The 21,518-nt window shown below is 48.2% G+C and overlaps 1 protein-coding gene across 13 annotated transcripts in view; it reads right to left on the reverse strand.

Annotated features, from left to right (window-relative positions):
• Nucleotides 1–20,390, reverse strand: part of EMSY (EMSY transcriptional repressor, BRCA2 interacting) — a 45,846-nt gene extending 25,456 nt beyond the window's left edge. For 6 of the 13 annotated variants that reach the window (XR_014525161.1, XR_014525162.1, XM_083499236.1 and 3 more), the window contains exons 1-9: nt 20,241–20,390; nt 12,390–12,498; nt 10,983–11,082; nt 9,268–9,342; nt 7,673–7,854; nt 6,070–6,222; nt 4,773–5,032; nt 3,220–3,514; nt 89–406 (exon numbers count right to left, since the gene is read on the reverse strand). Coding sequence is in view for 10 of the 13 variants with exons in the window: in XM_083499236.1 (XP_083355362.1) it covers nt 89–406; nt 3,220–3,514; nt 4,773–5,032; nt 6,070–6,222; nt 7,673–7,854; nt 9,268–9,342; nt 10,983–11,082; nt 12,390–12,459 (1,453 nt within the window). In the remaining 3 variants the exon portion in view is untranslated. Of the gene's footprint in view, nt 1–88; nt 407–3,219; nt 3,515–4,772; nt 5,033–6,069; nt 6,223–7,672; nt 7,855–9,267; nt 9,343–10,982; nt 11,083–12,389; nt 12,499–13,635; nt 13,759–20,240 lie in introns of all 13 variants that reach the window. The other 7 variants (XR_014525160.1, XM_083499237.1, XM_083499234.1 and 4 more) reach the window with 3 other exon arrangements.
• Nucleotides 20,391–21,518: the final 1,128 nt, after the last annotated feature.

Here is a 21,518-nt window from a genome sequence, read left to right on the forward strand (position 1 = left end):
TTTTCGTTTTGCAAGGCACTACGGTATAAGCATAGGTTCCTTTCCTCAATCCCTGACATGGAGGCCGGAGCAACCCATTGATCGGTACCTGATTCCTGCTTGATCTGGATGGTAGGCTTGATGCCTGGCGGAAGGGGAGACTGCTGGGGGTGCAGGCCTGGCTGCTGCTGCTGCTGCTGGGAAGGCTGTTGTTGCTGTTGCTGCTGCTGCGCGGCCACGGGGGAAGCCTGGGTTAGCTGTTGCTGCGGCTGGGCTTGCTGAAGCTGCTGCTTGGGAGACGGCTGTTGTTGTTGCTGCTGCTGCTGCTGTTTAGGAAACGGTGTCAGGATCTGGGTCGGCGCCCCCACCAGGGTCTTGGGCGAAGGCAACCGGGCCGCTGCGACTTTAATGGCCGATGTGCAGACTCCTTGAAGAGAGGAGGAAGGCAAGCATTTGGCGCTTTGTCCTTTGTTTTGGATCGTTACCAACCTCTGAGTCACAGCCAAGGCCCCCTCCCACACCGAGTTCACGTGACCCGAGTAATAATAATACAGTCAAACCCTGGGTTAGTCGCTTCGGGTTAAATCTTTTCAGGTTGCGTCCCGCAGCGACCCGGAAGTAACGGAACGGGTTACTTCCAGGTTTCGCTGCTTGCACATGCGCAGGCGCTTAGAATGACGTCAGAACATGCGCGGCAAATCGCGACCCGCGCAGACACGGGTTGCGTTCTGCTCATGATGCGAACAGGGCTCCGGAACGGATCCCGTTCACATCCAGAGGTACCACTGTAGTAATAATAATAATATAATAATAATTTATTTATACCCCGCCCATCTGGCTGGGTTTCCCCAGCCACTCTGGGCAGCTCCCAACACAATATTAAAAACATGATAAAACAGCAAACATTAAAAGCTTCCCTAAACAGGGCTGCCTTCAGATGTCTTCTAAAAGTCAAGATAGTTGTTTATTTCCTTGACATCTGATGGGAGGGCATTCCACAGGGCGGGCGCCACCACCAAGAAGGCCCTCTGCCAGGCTCCCTGTAACCTCACTTCTCGCATTGAGGGAACCGCCAGAAGGCCCTCGGAGCTGGACCTCAGTGTCCAGGCCGAACGATGGGAGTGGAGACACTCCTTCAGGTATACGGGGCCAAAGCTTCCCAAACTGCAGCCATTGAGTTTCATTCGCGTGGCCCGCAGCATATCTGGGGGTTTGTGGCTGAAGACGTCCGCATCCAGCACCCATTTATACAGGCAACCCCCAATTTGCATGGGGATTACATTCCAGGTCACAGGATGGGATGGTAGAGCACGCATAAGCCAATTTCCCCCCCTTTCCCGGCCACTTCCAGGTTGTAGTGATGCACATAGAGGCGGTCGCATGTTGACTAGACATATGTAACTCTGTCGTCGCCTTCAGTTGCGTTTTCACCACTTCCTCTATTTCTTATATTGTTGTTGTTTTTAACGTATTGCAGATTAGAATATGGAAGAAACAAAAGGAGTAATAAAAAGGCGACTGGAAAGAATACTGCACCTAGCGTGGCGCTTGACTGTTTCTGCAACAGCTAGAAGTTATGGGACATGCGCAGAGTGGAAATGAAGCAGTGCGCTGCCCCAGGATTTTTGCAGCACTGAAAGTGGGGTTGTCTCTAACTGCCCCATTACCAACATTAGTAAGTACAGTGGTACCTCCGGTTACATACGCCTCAGGTTACATACGCTTCAGGTTACATACGCTTCAGGTTACAGACTCCACTAACCCAGAAATAGTACCTCAGGTTAAGAACTTTGCTTCAGGATGAGAACAGAAATTGTGCTCCGGCGGCGCGGCGGCAGCAGGAGGCCCCATTAGCTAAAGTGGTGCTTCAGGTTAAGAACAGTTTCAGGTTAAGAACGGACCTCCGGAACCAATTAAGTACTTAACCTGAGGTACCACTGTACAACTCATCATTACCCTGTTTCCCCGAAAATAAGACAGTGTCTTATACTAATTTTTGCTCCCAAAGATGCGCTAGGTCTTATTTTCAGGGGATATCTTATTTTTTCCATGAAGAAGAATACGGTACACATTTATTGTCTAATTGCGAGTCAGCCAGACTCCGTCAGGGCAGAGCGAGCAGCAGGCGACAGCTTGTCCTGGCGGCGCCGCGGGCTCTCTGATTTAAAAAGACCTCGCACTGCCTGAACAGCTCTGGCTGCGCTGTGGCCAATCAGTGAGCTGCGTGGCGGCGCCCACCGCTATGGTCCAGAGGAGTCAGACGCCTTACGGTAGTTTCGGGGGCCTTATATTCCGGGCAGGCCTTATGTTCGGGGAAGGCCTTATTATCGGGGAGGTCTTATTTTTGGGGGATGCCTTATATTACAGTGAGAGGCAAAACTGGAAGTATGTCTTATTTTCGGGGGGTGTCTTACCGTAATTTTCGCTCTATAGGATGCACTTTTTCCCCTTCAAAATTAAGGGGAAATAAGCGTGTGTCCTATGGAGCGAATGCAGGCTCCTTGGCTTCAGTGATAGCAACGCGAAGCTCCCAAAGCGCAGAGGGAGCGTTCCCTCCGCGCTCCTTGGCTTCACGTTGCTTTCGCTGAAGCCTGGAGAGTGAGAGGGGTCGGTGAGCACCTCTCTCGCTCTCCAGGCTTCAGGGATAGCCGTCTGAAGCCTTTGGAGCACAGTGCGAGGTCTCGCTACGCTCCAAAGGCTTCAGGCGGCTATCCCTGAAGCCTTTGGAGCGCAGCAAGAACTCGCGCTGCGCTCCAAAGGCTTCACAACCTTGCCGCTGCTCCCGGACCTGTTCTGGGGGCTGGGGAAGCTCGGGCTTCCCCTGCCCCAGCACCGCGGCTAAAAACAAAGCCAAGACTTGGCTTCTGCCAAAGCCACACGCAGCCTCTCCCAGCTGGAAAGGTTGCGTGCGACTAAAGAGGAAGCCAAGACAGCCAGCGGGATGGATCCCGCACGCTGTCTTGGCTTCTTTGCTCTTTGGGGCTGGGAGGGGGAAATATATATTTTTTCTTGATTTCCCCCCCCCCCCAAAAAAAAACTAGGTGCGCCCTATGGTCCGGTGCGCCTTATGGAGCGAAAAATACGGTACTTTCGGGGAAAGACGGTAAGTGCAGCACACAAAGGAAGCCTGGAAGATCCTAATGAGATGTAGCACGCAGTTTTCAGCTGCACCTGTCTTTTCACCCGAGGCAGTGGGTGTCACAATCTCAGAACCTTCCCCATGCAAAGCCAACGTCTCACCCTGTGCAACTGTGGACATAACCACGGAGGGCGTCGAGGAGACCACGGTGGTCACAGCGACCGTGCTGGGAGCGGAGGAAAGGGTGGAGCAGCCCCCGGTGGAGGCGCTGGTAGAGGTGCTGGTGGAGCTGCTAACCAAAGAGGACTGGGAAGCGGTGATGACCACCGGCTGCTTCTGGGTGGTGGAGGCAATGACCGACGTCGGGACGAGCTTGGTGACGGCCGCGTAGTTGTGAGACTTGGAGAGGATGTTGGGGACAAAGGTGGAGCTGGGAGATGTGGTGACTATGATCACCTGGAAAAGGGAGCACACAAAAAGGTTTCGATCATCACAGTGCCGACAGCCCCTCACTGCTCCCTAAAGGAGCACTTGCCCATTCAGAGTAAGGGTAACGCTGCCATCGCTCTCAACTGGCTTTATGGCAATAAATCGTGTAGCCCAAACTGACTGGTTATTATTGCCTTCGCTATCGATATGTGATTGAATGAGAACCTCCAAATTGATGCCACAACAGCCAAACGTGGATGAGGCTTGAGGTTCACTAAAACTTATTTACAGCCTTCCATTTCTCTTGGGAGCAGCTCTTGAGGTTGCACCCGCAGACAAGGCTATCTCATTTCCCTGCACAGCCACCCTATGAGACAGTCTGTTAGGGGAGTTGGCGGCCTGTGACTCTGCCCCATTTCTGGGACCAATCGTGTGCTGGTCCACAGGCAGCACTATCTTTTGAAATGTGGTGGATGGGGTTTTACTGAAGTGGAGAAGACATCAGCACATAACAGAGGAATTCCGGGAGAAAAAACGACAGACAATTAAACAGAACTGGTGTTGCAGGGTGGTGTCAATAGCAGTTTCCAGTCTGTAGACTGGGACTGGGCTTAGCCTCTACCCTGGTTTTGGGGTGAAACAGCCTCCCCACATTTGTGAGTGGCAAACTTACTGGAGCTCCTCACACTTCTGATTGGCTGGCCCCTGCTATTCTTTCCCAGACTGGGAAAGCCAAAATGGCAACAGCAGGTAGCTCTGAAGGGTCACCTGCCAGAAATATATGCTCCTCAATTTCACAGTGGCTGGGATTTCACAGGGACTGTAGACCAGGCACCCCCAAACTCAGCCCTCCAGATGTTTTGGGACTACAGTTCCCATCATTCGTGACCACTGGTCCTGATAGCTAGGGATCATTGGAGTTGTAGTCCCAAAACATCTGGAGGGCCGAGTTGTTGTTTTATTGGAAATTTCAACGCAGTGGTTTTATCAAAAATACATTATCCACATTATTATTATTTTCCCCCTCCATTTCCCCCCCTCCTCCCTCAACAAAAAACCCCAACCTCCCACCCCATCCCCGGACTTCCCTCAGCTCCTTTCTCTGGTTTCTCAACACGTATTTCTAGCTGCGTGTTATAAAATTGTAAAGATCCTCAAGTTGTCTATCCATATATTACAATAAACAGTTTGTGAATGTTTATTGGAGGGCCGAGTTTGGGGGTGCCTGCTGTAGGCTAAGGAAACCTCTCGTTCTCAGCCGCACATACTGAACATCCCTACTCACCTTCTGGGTTGTGGTGTTGGTCGTCTGTGTTGACGGCTTCGTGAAGGTGATCTTCACAGGGGACATGTGGGGCGGCAAGGAGTTGGCTATGCTCTGCATGATGCTGCTCATCTTGGGGCTGCCGCTGACAGGCACCGTGATGGTCTTGGTGACCGGCGTGGCGGCCTTGGGGACCTCCTTCAGGAGGACTGGGGAGGAGCTGGAGGAGTTGGTGCGGCGCCGTTTGCGGGGCTTCTCGTCGTCATCTGAGCAGCTCACGCCTGCCAACGAGAGAGACGCCTCAGTCCGGTAGCCTCCCCTGCACTGATGCACCCAGAGCACTGCTCAAACCTCCCCAGCCCAAGCTGGCCCACATGCCAAGACACAACCTGTTGACCACTGACCTCTTCAACTGCTACTCTCTGGGGGGGCGGGTGAGCTCTTAATATGTCACTATATTTGTATTTCAAGTTCGATTTGGTAAATCTCCCCTGGAAAGGCTAATGTTTGGTGCAACCGGTCTTGGAAAATTAATGAGCAGACGCCTAGAATTGTTTCATTGGAACTGAGAGAAAACGGCGGCTGCCAGTAGCGAAAAGACTTTTGGATTGATTTGGCAGAAATACCAGCATGTGAGGAGATGTTGCATGGACAGAGGGGTATCATACAATTAAATCCACACAGAAACGTATCATTTTACTTCAGCTCGCTTGTGGAAACAACTCAGAGGCAGTGAAAGAAGGAAAACGACAGGAAGAATTAAAGGAACAATAAGAAATGACGATTAAAAGCAGCAGAGATATGAGATGATCAGAGCCCCCCCGAACTCGAAGCATGGAAAGCCCCAGCAAAAAAATTATAATTCGGCAGAATATTTGGATTATTTGAAATGTATATGTATAATTTGGAATATTTAATGTGATTTGATTGGATTGTTAAAATGGAAAACAATATTATTATTTTTTTAACTGCTACTCTCTAGGTGGTCATTTGGAGACACCCCCCCCCCCCTGAGCTGCAGGGCCCTGGACTTTGGCTGCACTACTGACCAGGAGACTGACCAATGCTTACCAATCAACATCTCTGAATTTACCCATTTACACAGCTCAAACTGCTGGCTGTTTCAAACACATTCTTACATTCATCCATTCATTTTTGCCAAGCCCAAAGGGCGGCTACCAAGGCTTGCAGGACATTGTGAGCAGTGGTGGGGAAGGCCTGGCATATGGTGTTCAAAATCAAAGACCCGTCAGGCCATGCTCGAGACCTAGGCTGCCTCTGGAGGAGACTGGCCCTCCTTTTCCTTGGTGTCACTTACTCTTGACGTAAACGGCGCTCCCACTTGGCAAGACGACGACGTTGGAAGCCGGGCTGGCGGGCCTGGGGGATTTCACGGTCGCGACACTGCCGCTCGGGACTGGGGTGGACGTTGGGGTTGAGGTGGTGCTTGTGTAGGAATAGCAAACCACCACTGAAGAGAGCGAGAGAGAAGAATAGGATGATGCGTAAACTGAAGCCTTTTCATCTGTCTACTTCATTCATCTCCAGCCTACACTCCAAGGGGCTAGAGGTGGCATACACACTCTGCCTCCACAATAACCCTGTGAAGTATGTTAGGCTGAGAGGCAGTGACTGGCTCAAGGATACTGCCACCCGCCAGATGTCTTGTGGAGGAAGCAAACGATAAAGGGCCTGAGATGATGATCACAGGGTCCAGTTTCGATCATATGGGGAGAAGCAGTCCTGAGCCGTTTAAGACAATACAGGTCAAAACTACCACTTCGAATTGGGCCCGGAAACTAATTGGCAGCCAGTGCAGTTGGGTCGAGGTTGGGGCCTTCTATACAAGTAGTAAGTGGGGCCCTGATATAGGTGACAAAGGTTTAAGGAGCGAGAGTCCAGCTCCCATCAGCCCCACGGGAGGCAGTGATGGTTATGATGGCTTTAAAGGAGGATTAGACAAATAAATAATAGCAATAATAATTTATTATTTTTACCCTGCCCATCTGGCTGGGTTTCCCCAGCCACTCTGGGTGGCTTGCAACTGAATATTAAAAACAATACAGCATCAAACATTAAAAACTTACCTAAACAGGGCCGCCTTCAGTTGTCTTTTTAAAGTAAAATAGTTGTTTATTGCCTTGACATCTGTTGGGAGGGCATTCCACAGGGCAGGCACCACTACCAAAAAGGCCCTCTGCCTGGTTCCCTGTAACCTCACCTCTCACAGCGAGGGAACCACCAGAAGGCCCCAGGTGCTGGACCTCAGTGTCCAGGCTGGATGATGGGGTGGAGACGCTCCTTCAGGTCTACTGGGCCGAGGCCATTTAGGGCTTTCAAGGTCAGCCCCAACACTTTGAATTGTGCTCGGAAACATACTGGGAGCCAACGGAGGTCTTTCAGGACCGGTGTTATGTGGTTTCAGTGGCCGCTCCCAGTCACCAGTCTAGCTGCCGCATTCTGGATTAATTGCAGTTTCCGAGTCACCTTCAAAGGTAGCCCCACGGAGAGCATGTTGCAGTAGTCCAAGCGGGAGGTAACTAGAGCATGCACCACTCTGGCAAGACAAATTTCTGGAGGAGAGGGCTATTGATGGCTACTGGTCATGAGCGCTCTGCCCTGCCTCCACAGCTGGAGGCAGCAAAGCTTCTGAATGCCCAGTTGCTGGAAACTTGTGGATTTCCCACAGGCATTTGTGAGAACAGGAAGCCAAAAGAGATGGGCCATTAGTTTGATCCAGCAGGCTTCTCTGATGTTCTCAGAGGCCATCATCAGGGTTGCTGGGACCTGTATCCCAGCAACAGCTTGAGGAAGCGAGGTTCCACATCCCGGGTTGAAGGCCTAAGCACGGTGTCCCTTTTGAAGCATTAAGAGCATCCTTCTCCCATTCCCAATATCTGAAAGAGAGGAAGGCCACCTACCCTCACCTTCTTTGCTTCCTGTCTCTGCTGGGGAAGGGAGAGCTGCGTTGTGCTGGAGCGCCGCGTTGGCAACAGCGTTTGCCGTGACGGTGAAAGCGGTTTGGGGAACCAGCCGGGGCATCAGAGGGACGAGGCGGCGGCCTTCAATCGACCACTCAGAAGAACTGTTGGGTCCGGACATACTAAGGAGAAACACACAGGTCTGTAAACTGTCCGTTCCAAGTCGTTCGCCCATTGCTAAATAGGTCTTTCAAACCAGAAAATCTCTCTCCAGACAGGTATCGTGAACCTCCCCGAATCCACTGCCAGGTGGGGTGGACTGTAAATTCACCCACAAATGGAAAACATTTAGCTACTGGGTAGAGCACACAACTTTGTTGACAGTCCCGGATCCTAGAACCTTCTGCTCAAAATTGATCTCCATCATAGCTGTCAATGTTTCCTCCTTTTTAAGGGAAATTCCCTTATTCCGAATAAGATTCCTCGCAAGGAAAGGGAAATGTTGACAGCTATGATCTCCATTAGCACGGCGTCTGACCGAAACCTTGGTGAGAGGTCAAAGTATAATTTACTGGGTGAAAGAGACCAATGGGCTTATTCAGAATATGGTCATTTCATGGGATGGGAAGGGTCCATAGCTCAGATGCAGGGCACCTGTTTTGCATGTGGAAGGTCCTTCGCTTTTCCGGTTAAAAGGATCAGGTCACAGGTGCTGAGCACTTTTTTTTATTTTTGAGATATTCCGAGAGGGAATTGATCAAGTCCAAATGTCCTGGGTTCTAGTCCAAGTACTTCAGTGAATACACCATAGTTTAAAAGTGCACTGTTTAGTGGATTGCAAGTGTCAATTACCATGGGGCAAAATACACTGAAAAGAAACAATCTAGAGATGTCCCTTTTTATTAATTGAGAGTAGGTTTGAAAGAACCAGAAGCAGTGTTCTTGCAGAAAAACTGGCCCACTGGAGTTAACCAGAGGTAGAGCCAAGCAATGGTAATGCTAATGACAGTTCTCAATCATTTCTTCTCTAAAAAAGTCGCCGTCTATCACTCAAACCTCATTCTGGAAGGACATAGCTGTATGTATTTAGCTTATGCTCTCACCCCTCCTAAAACCTGCTCCCAAGGTTCAGTTGGCTTTTACCAGGGGCAAAGCCGTTAGTGTGGCAAGCGCTGGGTCTGCGAAACTCCTTGCCACTAGAGGTTCAGCAGGAACCATCCTTGCTCATTTTCAGACACCTTCTAAAAACTGTGTTATTCAGATGGGCCTTTCGAACCTAAGATTCCTCGTCCTCACAGGCGTGCCTGCTTTTTTTTAAATTGTAATACTGTTACACCTTGTGATATTTTATATGAAAACGTGGCTTATAAAAACAAACAAATAAAGCAATGGCGCAGCAACTCATTTTTCCAAATCCTAAATATGCAGTGTTATTTTTGTGATATTACCTGTTCATGCACGGCTGCAGGTTTAACTTTTGAAAACCAAAGGTGGTATTCTATTTGTTCATTTCAGACATTTGTATATCACTTAATTGTTTGCATTTCTTAATTTTAAAAAAACTTAAAGGGATTATAATATGTCCCCCTCCTTACTTGTGAGCAATCGTCGTCAATCGCTCATCATTGACGGCCCTTCGAACTTCAGCTCGATGCCTTTCTGTTGAAATGCTGTTGAAAGACACCGAAGTGTTAGACACAGAGGTACAGGCCAGAAGCAAGACAAGGCTTTGAAGGCCTTAAAAATCAAAGTGAAATGGACAGCTGTCAAAAGCAATGCTATGATGGGACTTACTGTATTTTTTGCTCTATAAGACTCACTTTTTCCCTCCTAAAAAGGAGAAATGTGTGTGTGTCTTATGGAGCGAATGCAGGCTGCACAGCTATCCCAGAAGCCAGAACAGCAAGAGGGATTGCTGCTTTCACTGCGCAGCGATCCCCCTTGCTGTTCTGGCTTCTGAGATTCAGAATTTTTTTTTCTTGTTTTCCTCCTCCAAAAACTAGGTACGTCTTGTGGTCTGGTGCGTCTTATAGAGCAAAAAATGCGGTAATTAGCCTTGCCAGCAGAGGCTGGTTCACCTGTCCAGACTTCAATGCGATATATCTCGTCTCCCAATGCCCTTCTGTTTCGTCAGACAAACAAGCTTGTCTCTGCACAAAAATAACGAGTGGAACAAACCTAACATTCAATAGCCCAGGGCACTCTGTGGCCAACTTGGAAGTCATCATTCTTCAGCAAAAGAGCTTCCCTGAGATTGCTCAACTGGAGTTCTGAAAATACATTTGAGTCTATGCATTTTGTGGACCTTTATCGAGACCGAGTTTGTATTCCCCATCTAGTCTTCTTGAGTACCATGTGGTCCCTTTCTCCTCAAATGGACTTCTGCAAGTTTCCATCGCCATCAACAACCAGCCATTGCCTTTGGGTCGCATCAACAGCCGAACAGTGGATTGTATCCAACATAGTGCAAAATACCGCATTCCGTCAATGTAAAGATTTCTGCTTGCACCCCAAAATCTGTTCTGGGGTTTCCACCAACCCTCTGGAGCAGATCTGGAAAGGGCACAGGGTGCACATGGGGAAAGGAAGGCGAGAAATTATCGCTGCAGAAGCATAAATCCTTGCACTGACAGAACCACTGGATACTGCTGACTGCGTTTGGGAAACTAAATAGACACCATGGTTTGCCAAGGATTCACCATCCTTAACGGACACTGTCTTCCTTTATATTGTTATTGATGGTCATGTTTAATTTTCTCAAGGTCAGCAATTTTCTCAAGACAGTACCCGCTGGGAGCAGACAGCTGCACTTAACATCTTCTAAAAAGCGTTTTGCCCTGAATTGGGTTTTGTGCTGCACTGGCTGCTCTTTTTGTTTTTTCCTGTAGTGTGTTATTCTATGATGTTATTTTAATTGACCATTGTGCATGCCACACTATATATTACTTAAAGGGGAGGTTCTAAATTTAATAAAGAGAAGCTTTCATATGGCATCTGCCAAAGTCAGGCACTGTATCAATAAATAGGAAAGAAAGGAAAAGCAGGGCCTTTTTGGTGATGGCGCTTGTTCTGCGGAACTCTCTGCTACCTCCTATTGAAAAGAACAGCAATCCATAGCAAACTAAGTTATTCTGCCAGTCCGTTGGCTGTTAGATATATGTGCTTATTTTTTGGTGCTGTTCGTTGCAGCTTTTAAACTTGAATGAGTTAATGGGTTGCAAGCATTTAAGGTTTGTAGTACTTTGCTGTATTGCAAGCCACTCCTTGTGGAGTTGAATGGGCAGGGCACCAATGAGTACGTTCCATCTACCTAAGCACTTTGGAGAGTTCTCCAAGGATGTCTTTCTTGTCCTTTGTGAGATCCCCCTGAGCGCGCAAGGCACTGATGACACCGGCATATGCCTCCAATTCTATAAAAGAAAGGAGAAAGATTAAAAGTGAACAATACATGGGAGGGGGGAAGAGAGCTCAATAAAAAGATCACAGAACCATAGAGTTGTAAGGGACCTCAGAAGCCTTCTAGTCTAACCAGGTGTGGAAAAATCTGCCTCTGCAACATCAGTGGGGAGCCTATGGCCCTCAAGGTGTTACCAGACTATAATTCCCATTGCCTCTAACCACTAGCCATGCTGGCCGGGGATGAAGGAGTCCCCCAACATCTGCAGGGCCCTAGGTTCACTACCCGTGATCTCTGGCATCCCTGATAAGTGGCTGTCCAGCTTGTGATTGGAAACCTTTAATGAAGCGAAAATACAGTAGTGGGGAAATTTTCACCACATGCTTACTGTCACTAAGACAACATAATATCCAAAAAGGGGACAATAATAATAATTTATTATTTATACCCCGCCCATCTGGCTGGGTTTCCCCAGCCACTCTGGGCGGCTTCCAACAAAACACTAAAATACAATAACCTATTAAAAATTAAAAGCTTCCCTAAACAGGGTTGCCTTCAGATGTCTTCTAAAAGTTTGGTAGTTATTTTTCTCTTTGACATCTCGTGGGAGGGCGTTCTACAGGGCGGGTGCCACTACCGAGAAGGCCCTCTGCCTGGTTCCCTGTAACTTGGCTTTTCGCAGTGAGGGAACCGCCAGAAGGCCCTCGGCGCTGGACCTCAGTGTCCGGGCAGAACAGTGGGGGTGGAGACGCTCCTTCAGGTATACTGGACCGAGGCCATTTAGGGCTTTAAAGGTCAGCACCAACACTTTGAATTGTGCTCGGAAACGTACAACAACCCTCAAAGCTTTTCTGATTAACATAGTGTCAGCTAGCACAGGGAAAAGTCCCTACTGAGACAGACTTACTACAGTGGTACCTGGGGTTAAGAACTTAATTCATTCTGGAGGTCCATACTTAACCTAAAACTGTTCTTAACATGAAGCACTACTTTAGCTAATGAGGTCTCCCACTGCCGCTGCGCCACCGCCACACGATTTCTGTTCTCATCCTGAAGCAAGGTTCTTAACTTGAGGTACTATTTCTGGGTTAGTGGAGTCTGTAACCTGAAGCGTCTGTAACCCAAGGTACCACTGTACTGACATCGATTAAGATGAAACATTTTTTGGGGGGTCCTCTAGCATTACCCTAGAAGGTCCCTTCATTCCTACAGTCCATCTTGGGGACCCAGGTCTCATTCAGACATGTGTAGCAAGTGTCAGGTCAGTGTAAAGAAGATGGCCCACCCCCCACCCCCCAGCAAATAACCTCGTAGGCATACCGAGTTTGCGAAGGATCCTTTTGCATTCATCCCTGCTGAGATCCAGCAGGGTCGGCCACACCACAGGCATTGTTCCCCGGTCGGTTTGCTCCCACGGAGCTCAGCCTCCCTGTAAATGGACACAAATCAAGGGAAGAGAAAAACAGGCTGATGTTGCAGATTCCAAACGCTAACCCACCAAAGCAATACCAGGCGCCTGTGCCACTTGGAGGGGGGACCAAAGTTTGAAGAATTTAACAGTGGTTAAAAAAGTCCCTGGTGCACAAAGGTAAAGAGTTTCTCTGCCTTGCTTTCTCCAAGGGCATGTTGGGACCAGAAGGAAGTGGGCTGCAGAAATCTGGTCTGCGTAGACTCTCTGGGACTGGGGAACCACCTCAAAAGGGGTATGTTCCATAAAAACTTGAGTTAGAGAACACAGGAAGATGGCCTTATACTGCGACAGACCATTGGTCCGCCTAGCTCAGTTACCAATATATGGACAACTGTGGCCAGATTCTCTCTCTATCCAGGAATGGGCACAGACGTAAAGTAAGTCACTTTCATTATCCTCCAAACTGCAGATAGGAAGACAGAGGCAGAGATGCAGAGAGAAAAAGACAGAGTGAAATTGGCTTGACTAAGGCCACCATGTGAATTCATGATAGAGGCAAGATCTGAACTGGGACTTCATCATTCATGGCTCAGTCTATGAGCCTCTATGCTACACCAGGTCACAAGCCAGGAAGGGGACTGAGGCACATGAGAGGAGGAAATCAAGTCAAAAGCTCAGGGCACAACTGGCTGCTACACCCACAAACCAAAATTGTGATCCATCCTTTGTACTGAGATTTATCCGTTTGTGCAGTTTAAATGCTGTACCTTCACCCTATGTTTATTTTCCCAAGGCAGCTAGCAGAGCAGTAAAAACAAGAAGCGTACTGTTTCAAATAAATGAATATGAAGCATTAAAAATTAATGCAGCAAATTAAAACAAACTAAACAAAAAATAATGGATTTACCTAGAGCAGGAGGGCGGGATCATTTGTCTCTTTACTTTAGAGCTTTTCATTGGGTTGGTTATATTATATATTAGATTAGATTGTAAAGCCGGAATGGCAAATCAGTGGGCCTCAAACTTCCATCAGCCCCAGATCAGGAGGAGGTGGTGATAGCAGTTGCAGTCCTGCTTTGTTGTGCAAGGTCACAAGTCCCTAATTTTCTTTCCTTTAATTCCCACACAGACACTTCATGTAGAAAATATATATACCATTGCTTCTTGTTCATGTACCATCATCATGCTTATTTCTGCTCAATCAGAGGAGGGAGGTCAGAGGGGTCAGATTGGAGCAGGAACAGCATTCGTTTATCAGAAGTGAAAAACTGGGCTGCTCTGAAACACCAAAAGACTCAATTCTAAACCAATTAAGAAATCAAATCCCAAAACAATCAATTATTTACAGCCAACAATGTTGAGGAAATAAAACACTGGTGCAAATGAGATGCAGGAGATTTAACAGGCCTTGCCTGCCTTTTATCTCAAAACTCAGGGGGGTGGGAGGGGGGAGAGAACTAGGGAGTTATAATATTTCTTAAGAGGAAATTAAAGGCATATATAACATAGAGAGAGAAAATGGAGGTGATGAGACTATTGCTGTTTTTGAAATGGTGCTCCAATGGTGCTTTAGGTTGGGTCAACCTAAAAGACCTGTTTTACATGGCACCAGACTCCCAAAGGGTTGGGGAAGCAAGGAGACCCATCTCATGTCCGCTCATCTTACTTGGACCCCCAAGACGGCAAAAGAAAAAGAAAAAAAACCCCTCACAAAACTAGCCACTAGAATGCAGGAAGGAAATGCCAGCAACAGGACCGATGCTGGAAAGGTCATCTAAGGCCATCTAGCCCAAAGCCCTGGCTCACGGCAGAAGTCTGCAACTGCGGCATCCCTCGCAGATTGTCATCAACCTTCTGTCTGGTTCAAAACCGCAAGTGAAAAAGAGCCCATCGCCTCCTGAAGATAACCGTTCCACAGCTGAATAGTTCATACCATTAGCAGGTTCCCCCTAACGCTTAGCCAAAATCAGATTCCCTGCTATCTTCCACCCATTTGGTCTGGTCTGGAGCAACGAGTTTGCTCCATCCAGGTAAGGACCTCTTGACCAGATCTCCCCTAAAACTTTTGTTCTCCAGATGAAAACCATGCCCAGCTCTTTCAACCGCTCCCCCTGGGACTTTGGCTTCCAGATACCGCAGCATCCTAGTCTCCCCCTCTGGACACACTCCCTCCTAACACGACTCTGTCTGCAGGACACACGACCACATCAGGACTGTTGCCCTACAAAACTCTGAGGAAAGCCAGTGACAAGTGTCTCATGGTAGGGAAGGATTTGTTCATTAATTTTATTAAGACAGCAGTCTTGAGGCAGCACACGAGATATAAAAATAGAGTGCATCAATAGAGGCGAAATACAATGCAAAAGAAACACAGCTGAAAATGGGCAGTGGGGTGCAAGCCTGGGCAGTGTATATGGAGGTCCTGGACTGCCCAGATGACAGGGCACCCCTCTCGAACTCACTGATGTGGTCCAAAGGAAAGGCAAGCCATTCGTTAGGCACCAGCTTGGCTGCAGGGGTTGCCAGAAGGAGAAGTACAAGTACCATCCAAGCATCCTAGGGACTCCACTCCCGATTCGTGTAGGCTTTTTACTCCTTAACCTTTTCTTCTCCGAAGATATCCCGCAAGACAGAAGAGGTTTAGGATCAGAGTTTTCCTTCCTTCTCTAAGATGGGCTCCCTTCCCAAGAAGGCAAGCCCCCAACTGCCCCTCACTTCCCTCTACAGCAGGAGTTGTCTACCTGGTCCCTACCGCCCAGTGGGCGGTAGGGGTTTCTACGGCACAAGCTGAATCCTCCTTCCATCGAGCACTGGTGGGCGGAAAGGAAATTTAATTTTATTATTTCGGTCACAGACCAGTTCCAGCCCACATACAATATCAAGCAAGTCATAAAACACGATAGGGGTACATTTGAATTTGCAATTAGGTATAACAGGGGCACTACAGATATAGCAAGAGTTAAAAAATATGAATTAAAACTTACGTTACTAACATATAACCTAAAATTATCATTTAAGGCCTTAATCATTATGATAGCACAGCTTGTTCCCTACATTTTATGGCAATCGCACAGAATTTGGCTACCCTTAACGTGATCTCAGGGTCCTTGTCCTCTACCAGGAATTTTAGACATTAAAGTTTGGATTCATTTGGAGATTTATGCATAGCAGGGATAATAAATATAAAGTGTATATCCCCATAGAAATGGCAGCGCAACAAGGCATGAGAGACAGTTTCTACCTCCATCAAGCCGCAGGGGCAGACTCATTCCGCGTATGGTTTATCCTCAAACCTGCCCTGCAATAAGGCAGATGGCAGCACGTTGAATCTAGCGAGGGTAAATGACCGTCTGTATTTAGGTATTTGTAATTTTGACATATACGGTAATTTGCTGGGGTAAGCAAAGAAGACAAGCCCCATCTGCCCCTCACTTCCCTCTACAGCAGGGGTTGTCAACCTGGTCCCTACTGCCCACTAGTGGGCGTTTCAGGATTCTAGGTGGGCAGTAGGGGATTCTATGGCACAAGCTGAATCCTACTTCCATCAAGCACTGGTGGGCGGAAAGGGAATTTTACCATCAAGAAAGATGCATTAGTGGGCGGTAAATATAAAAAAGTTGACTACCCCTGCTCTACAGCACATGCAGAAAATGCCTTCTTGACAACTGGACCCACTACTGGCCTCGTCCGCTCGATCCACCAGAGCCTGTCTCCACATGCAGGGGAAGTCCCCAACATACCGAGGGTTTGACACCCATCAGCTACCCTCACCTGGTTTAGCTGGTCAGTCAAATCTATTTCCCATGGTGTGGCCGATGTCACATGCTAACAGCTTCTAAACGGCCTCGGTCCTGTATACCTGAAGGAGCGTCTCTACCCCCATCATCCAGCCAGTACACTGAGGTCCAGCGCCAAGGGCCTTCTAGTGGTTCCCTCGCTGTAAGAAGTGAGGTTACAGGGAACCAGGCAGAGGGCCTTCTTGGTAGTGACACCTGCCCTGTGGCGCGCCCTCCCAGCAGATGTCAAGGCAATAAATAACTATTTTACTTTTAAAAGACAACTGAAGGAGGCCCTGTTTAGGGAGGTTTTTAATGTCTGATGCTGTATTGTTTTTAATATTCAGTTGGAAGCTGCCCAGAGTGGCTGGGGAAATCCAGCGAGATGGGCGGGGTAAAAACACTAAATAATAATAATAATAATAATAATAATAATAATAATAATAATTACTCTAAGAGCCACAGGTGGAGGCTGAGTGCAGGGTGGGGACCAAAGGTGGACAAGGTACCCCTGAGAAGCACAACATGTCCCCCACCAGAGATACTCCCCCTCCCCTGAAACCCCATACACCCTACCTTTTGATACTAACATAGTACAATCACAGTCCTCATTAAGCCACTGCAAACCTGGCTGGGGCCCTCCTCCACAAAGCAATGAATTAATGGTTAGTTCGGCCTTAATAGCCCCCCTGGAGCTATCTAAACAGCATATCCACACCCACACACTGGCAGCAAGGCCCTCAGGTCACGGATAAACGTTCTGGATTTGGCAGCGCAAAAACAGTTACCACCAGGAAAGCAGGTGACGCCAAACTGGTTTGTCAACCGATCTAAGGATTTTGATTTTAAAACAGATCAGCTACATCTTAACTAGTTGAGCAATTAAACTTGAATACATTTGCCTGTTTTCAAAACCTTCTTTATGACACGTGGAAGGAAGAGATGACTTAATGAACAAGATGCTACTTGTGCAGAGAAGAAAAGGTCAGCTTTCGTATTTGCCATTTCTTCTTCCCATTTTTTAAAATGTAATAAACCAGAGCCAAAGCGAGTGTCAAAAATTACCGTATTTTCCCATGTATAAGACACCCCCATGTATAAGAATCCAATTTAGGGACTCCAATTTAAGAAGGTAGGGGGGAGATTGCCCTGTGTATAAGACGACCACAGTTTTTCACATAATTTTTAAGTAAAAAAAACCCTGGTCTTATACATGGAAAAGGACGGTAATTGTGTGTCCTTAATTCCAAGCCTTACAGATTCAAGTTTACCCTCTCTGAATACCAATTACCGTATTTTTCGCTCTATAACACACACTCGACCATAACACGCACATAGTTTTTAGAGAAGGAAAATCCGTAGGCATGCCACCTGTAGGCATTCCCTCCATAACACGCACAGACATTTCCCCTTACTTTTTAGGAGAAAAAAAGTGAGTGTTATGGTGCAAAAAATACAGTAGTTAACAAACAGTGCAATTCTGTGCATATCAAACATTAAGCCCATCTGAGTTCAATGGGACTTACTCTCTGGTACGTGTGGTCAGGATTGCAGCCTAATTAATACTTTTAATTGAAGGATCTCAGAAGAGTTTGCCACTCTTCCCTACCCCAAATTTATACATGTTCTGTTCTGGACAGAACCAGAAAACAAAGCAAAAAAAAAACTTTGATGAGAAGAGGAAGAGGAACACACAAACTGTACGTGCAGGACAGGAAACGTGCCATCTGATTGATGTTGCTGAACTACAACTTCCATCAGGCCCTGCCTGGAAGGTCAAGGGTCAGGAAAGATGGAAGCTGCAGGCCAATAACATCTGGAGGACCACAAGTTTTCCATCCCTGGCCTGGTAGGTCCATCATGCTATGTAGGAACTGGCCGCTGGGGCATTAAAACTTGATGGCCATAAAAACTGACGCCCAAGATGGAAAATGAACCACTGAATTCGTGCAGAACCAGATCCTATTTTACTTAAGAGTCAAATCAACCAAGAGCAACACAACTTCCTCACAAGTAGGCAAACTCAAGGCTGCAGGCTTGGTGAGGAAAAGGGTTCAAAATGGGCTGCCACATTGAGAATGAATCTGTCAAAGCGGGGAAAAGGGGCATATTTCATTTGACAACAGACTAACTACCCACTACTATTTGCAATGGTGGACAATGAGGATTAAGGGGAGAAGGAAAGGGGCCAACAAAAAGCAGACCCCAGAGAAGACAGGCCGGAAAAGGGGGCAGGGAGGAGGGGGTGCCACAGAGGAATATCCGCTGGGAAAGAAAGAAATGGGTCCACTTGGCAACAACCCCTTGGAGGAAAGGGAAAAGAATTAGAGGCAGGAACAGAAAAAGCAGCTAAGCAAATCAATCAAACGGCGGGCAAGGAGGAGGGAGATGGGACACAGAAAAGCTCTTTCTTTCCTGCTCTTAAAAACAAGATAAAAACCACAGAGATGAATTGGGGAAGAGGGAGGCAGGCATGCAAAGTAGCACCTACCAAGGAGTGCTAAACAAGGGGGGGGCAGTTATTTCCTTATTGCACCCCACACAAAGGTGTGTGAGAGTATAGATATATATGGGAAGGGAAAGGGCTGGGGAAAAGGAATGCATGTAAAGATCATCAGATGGGGAGGATGAAGAGAAGAAAGGCAGGGAGAAATGTAACAGTCACAGCTCCAAATTACTCCCCACCACCCCACTTTTTTTATGGGGAAGGGAGACACATGGGAAAGGAGGAGAAATAATCCAAAATCAAGGAAGAGGAAAAGGAAGCTGGGAGGAAGGGAGAGCAAAGGTAGCAAGAGCCCAAACGCACATAAATTGAGAAGCAGGCACCAACCAATCAGCGGTGGAATCCGATGAGAGACGACGCCAAACAACAATATACACAAATATTACATGATATGGAAAAGAAGGCAATGGGGGGGGGAGAGTCTTGAGAGGTGGAGAATATCAGTCAAATTGAACAGCTGGAAGACGGAGAAAGATGGGGGGGCAGATAGAGAAAATTACAGTTCTCCGTCTTTTTTTGACCCTCCTCCGAAAGCAGAGGGTGGGAGGCAGGGATGAGGAAATTACAGATAACCCACATATATTCTCTTCTGTGCCCCACTAGCACACCCACAACCCAAAAAAAAATTCAAGGGGGAGGGGAAAGGAAATAAAATAATAAAGCAGCCAATCAATGGGAAGGGGGGGTAGTAAATAGAAGAGATGGAAAGGAAAAGAGGGGCGATGGTGTTTGTATCTCTACTTTCTCTTCTTCCCAAATATTGGGGGGGGGGGTTGAAGAGAGCCAGGCGGAAAAGGAGCGGTCCTATATAATTGAGGGTAATGAACTCCTTCGATGTAGGAAGGGAGTCCCATCCACCTGGAAACAACGGGAGATGATGTAGATGCAAGAGGTGGAAGGAAGGAAGGAAGGAAGGAAGGAAGGAAGGAAGGAAGGTGGCCATTATTTCTCCCCCCACACACACACACACAAAAGAGACGAGGGAAGGAGGGGGATGAAGAGAGGCTTGCAGAGGAGCCGCCACCACCAGTCCTGGAACTGAGGCAAATCAGCTCCCATTCAAACTGGGGATGAGATGGAAATAGGGAGGCGATCCTTTATTTCACACACAAGAAGGGAAATCAAACCTCCCTGCGAGAACAGGGAGCTGCCTATTATCCCACTGAGACTGGAGGGAAGGGAAAAGCGAATTATTATTATTTACTTTTCTCCCACCACCCCGCCAAAAAAGGAAAAAAGACGAGATGTTGTAAGCGAAAAATAGCTTATCTCCCGAGTTTACGCCAAGGAAACTCAGAAACGTGAGGAGAGGCAAGCAGGGGAGGAGAGACCTGAGGAACTCCCTGCGACAGGCCTGCCCTTCCCCCCTTTCAGAGGAGGAAGAGGAGGGTCTTGCTCTTCCTCCTCTTCTTCCTCGCTCTCTTCCCTACCCCCCCCCTCAATTCCCTCCTCCTCCTCCTCCTCCCCGGGAGACCCACCTGCCGCTCCTCCCCCGGGGAAACCATGGGTCCTCCCGCGCCGCCCGAGCTCGGCGGGCACCTTCGGCGTCTGAGGCGGCGGGTTTGTTTGGCGTCGGCGCCAGCTGAAGGGAGCCAAGATGGCGGGCAGAAAAGGGCGCCGCGCGCAGGCGCGGGGAGCACGCGCAGAAGGGAGGGGTGGGGAAAGGAGGCCGGCGCCCGAGGCATTCTGGGGGGTGTAGTTTTCTCGAGCCTTTGCTTCGAACGCCGGCGGGTTGGAATCAACGAAGCGCTTCCGGCTCCCGAGCGCAGCGCTTTGGCTGAGGGCGGCTGAAAAGGAGGGGGGTTGGGAAATCATAGAGCTGGAAGGGGACCCCCAGGGGCATCTAGTCCAGCCCCCTCCACCTCCTACCAATGCGGGGGTCTCGGGGCTAAGATCATCCGTGGCAGGCTGGCCGTCCAACCTCTGCTTTGGAAACCTCCAAGGAAGGAGGATCCAACACCATCACCACCACCTCCAGTGGCGGGCTGTTCCACAGTCGAACGCGGTGCCGGATGTACGTATAAGCTAAACAAGCTATAGTTCAGGCTCCCACTCTCTTGCCCCCCTCCCCCAAATTAAAGATTAAAAACAGTGGATGTACATTTCCAAAATATAAGATAAAAAACAAATGAAATAAAAGCTACATGCAGCAACAGTGTTTTGTGTTGTGCCATCACCTCCTGGCAAATAGAAGGGGGAGAAATGGAGGCAGTGAGAGATTTTACTTTCTTGGGCTCCATGATCACTGCAGATGGTGACAGCAGTCACGGAATTAAAAGACGCTTGCTTCTTGGGAGAAAAGCAATGACAAACTTAGACAGCATCTTAAAAAGCAGAGACATCACCTTGCCAACAAAGGTCCGTATAGTTAAAGCTATGGTTTTCCCAGTAGTGATGTATGGAAGTGAGAGCTGGACCATAAAGAAGACTGATTGCCGAAGAATGGATGCTTTTGAAATATGGTGCTGGAGGAGGAGACTCTTGAGAGTCCCTCTTGAGAGCAAGAAGATCAAACTTATCCATTCCTAAGGAAATCAGCCCTGAGTGCTCACTGGGAGGACAGATCCTGAAGCTGAGGCTCCGATACTTTGGCCACCTCATGAGAAGAGAAGACTCCCTGGAAAAGTCGTTTAGTCATGTCGGACTCATGTCGGAGTGCAGTGTGCTGTTGTTGTTGTTTAGTCGTTAAGTCGTGTCCGACTCTTCGTGACCCCCTGGACCAGAGCACGCCAGGCACTCCTGTCTTCTACTGCCTC

The sequence above is a fragment of the Podarcis liolepis genome, assembly GCF_965112155.1.
Source record: "Podarcis liolepis genome assembly, chromosome: 4".
Classification (NCBI taxonomy): domain Eukaryota; kingdom Metazoa; phylum Chordata; class Lepidosauria; order Squamata; family Lacertidae; genus Podarcis; species Podarcis liolepis.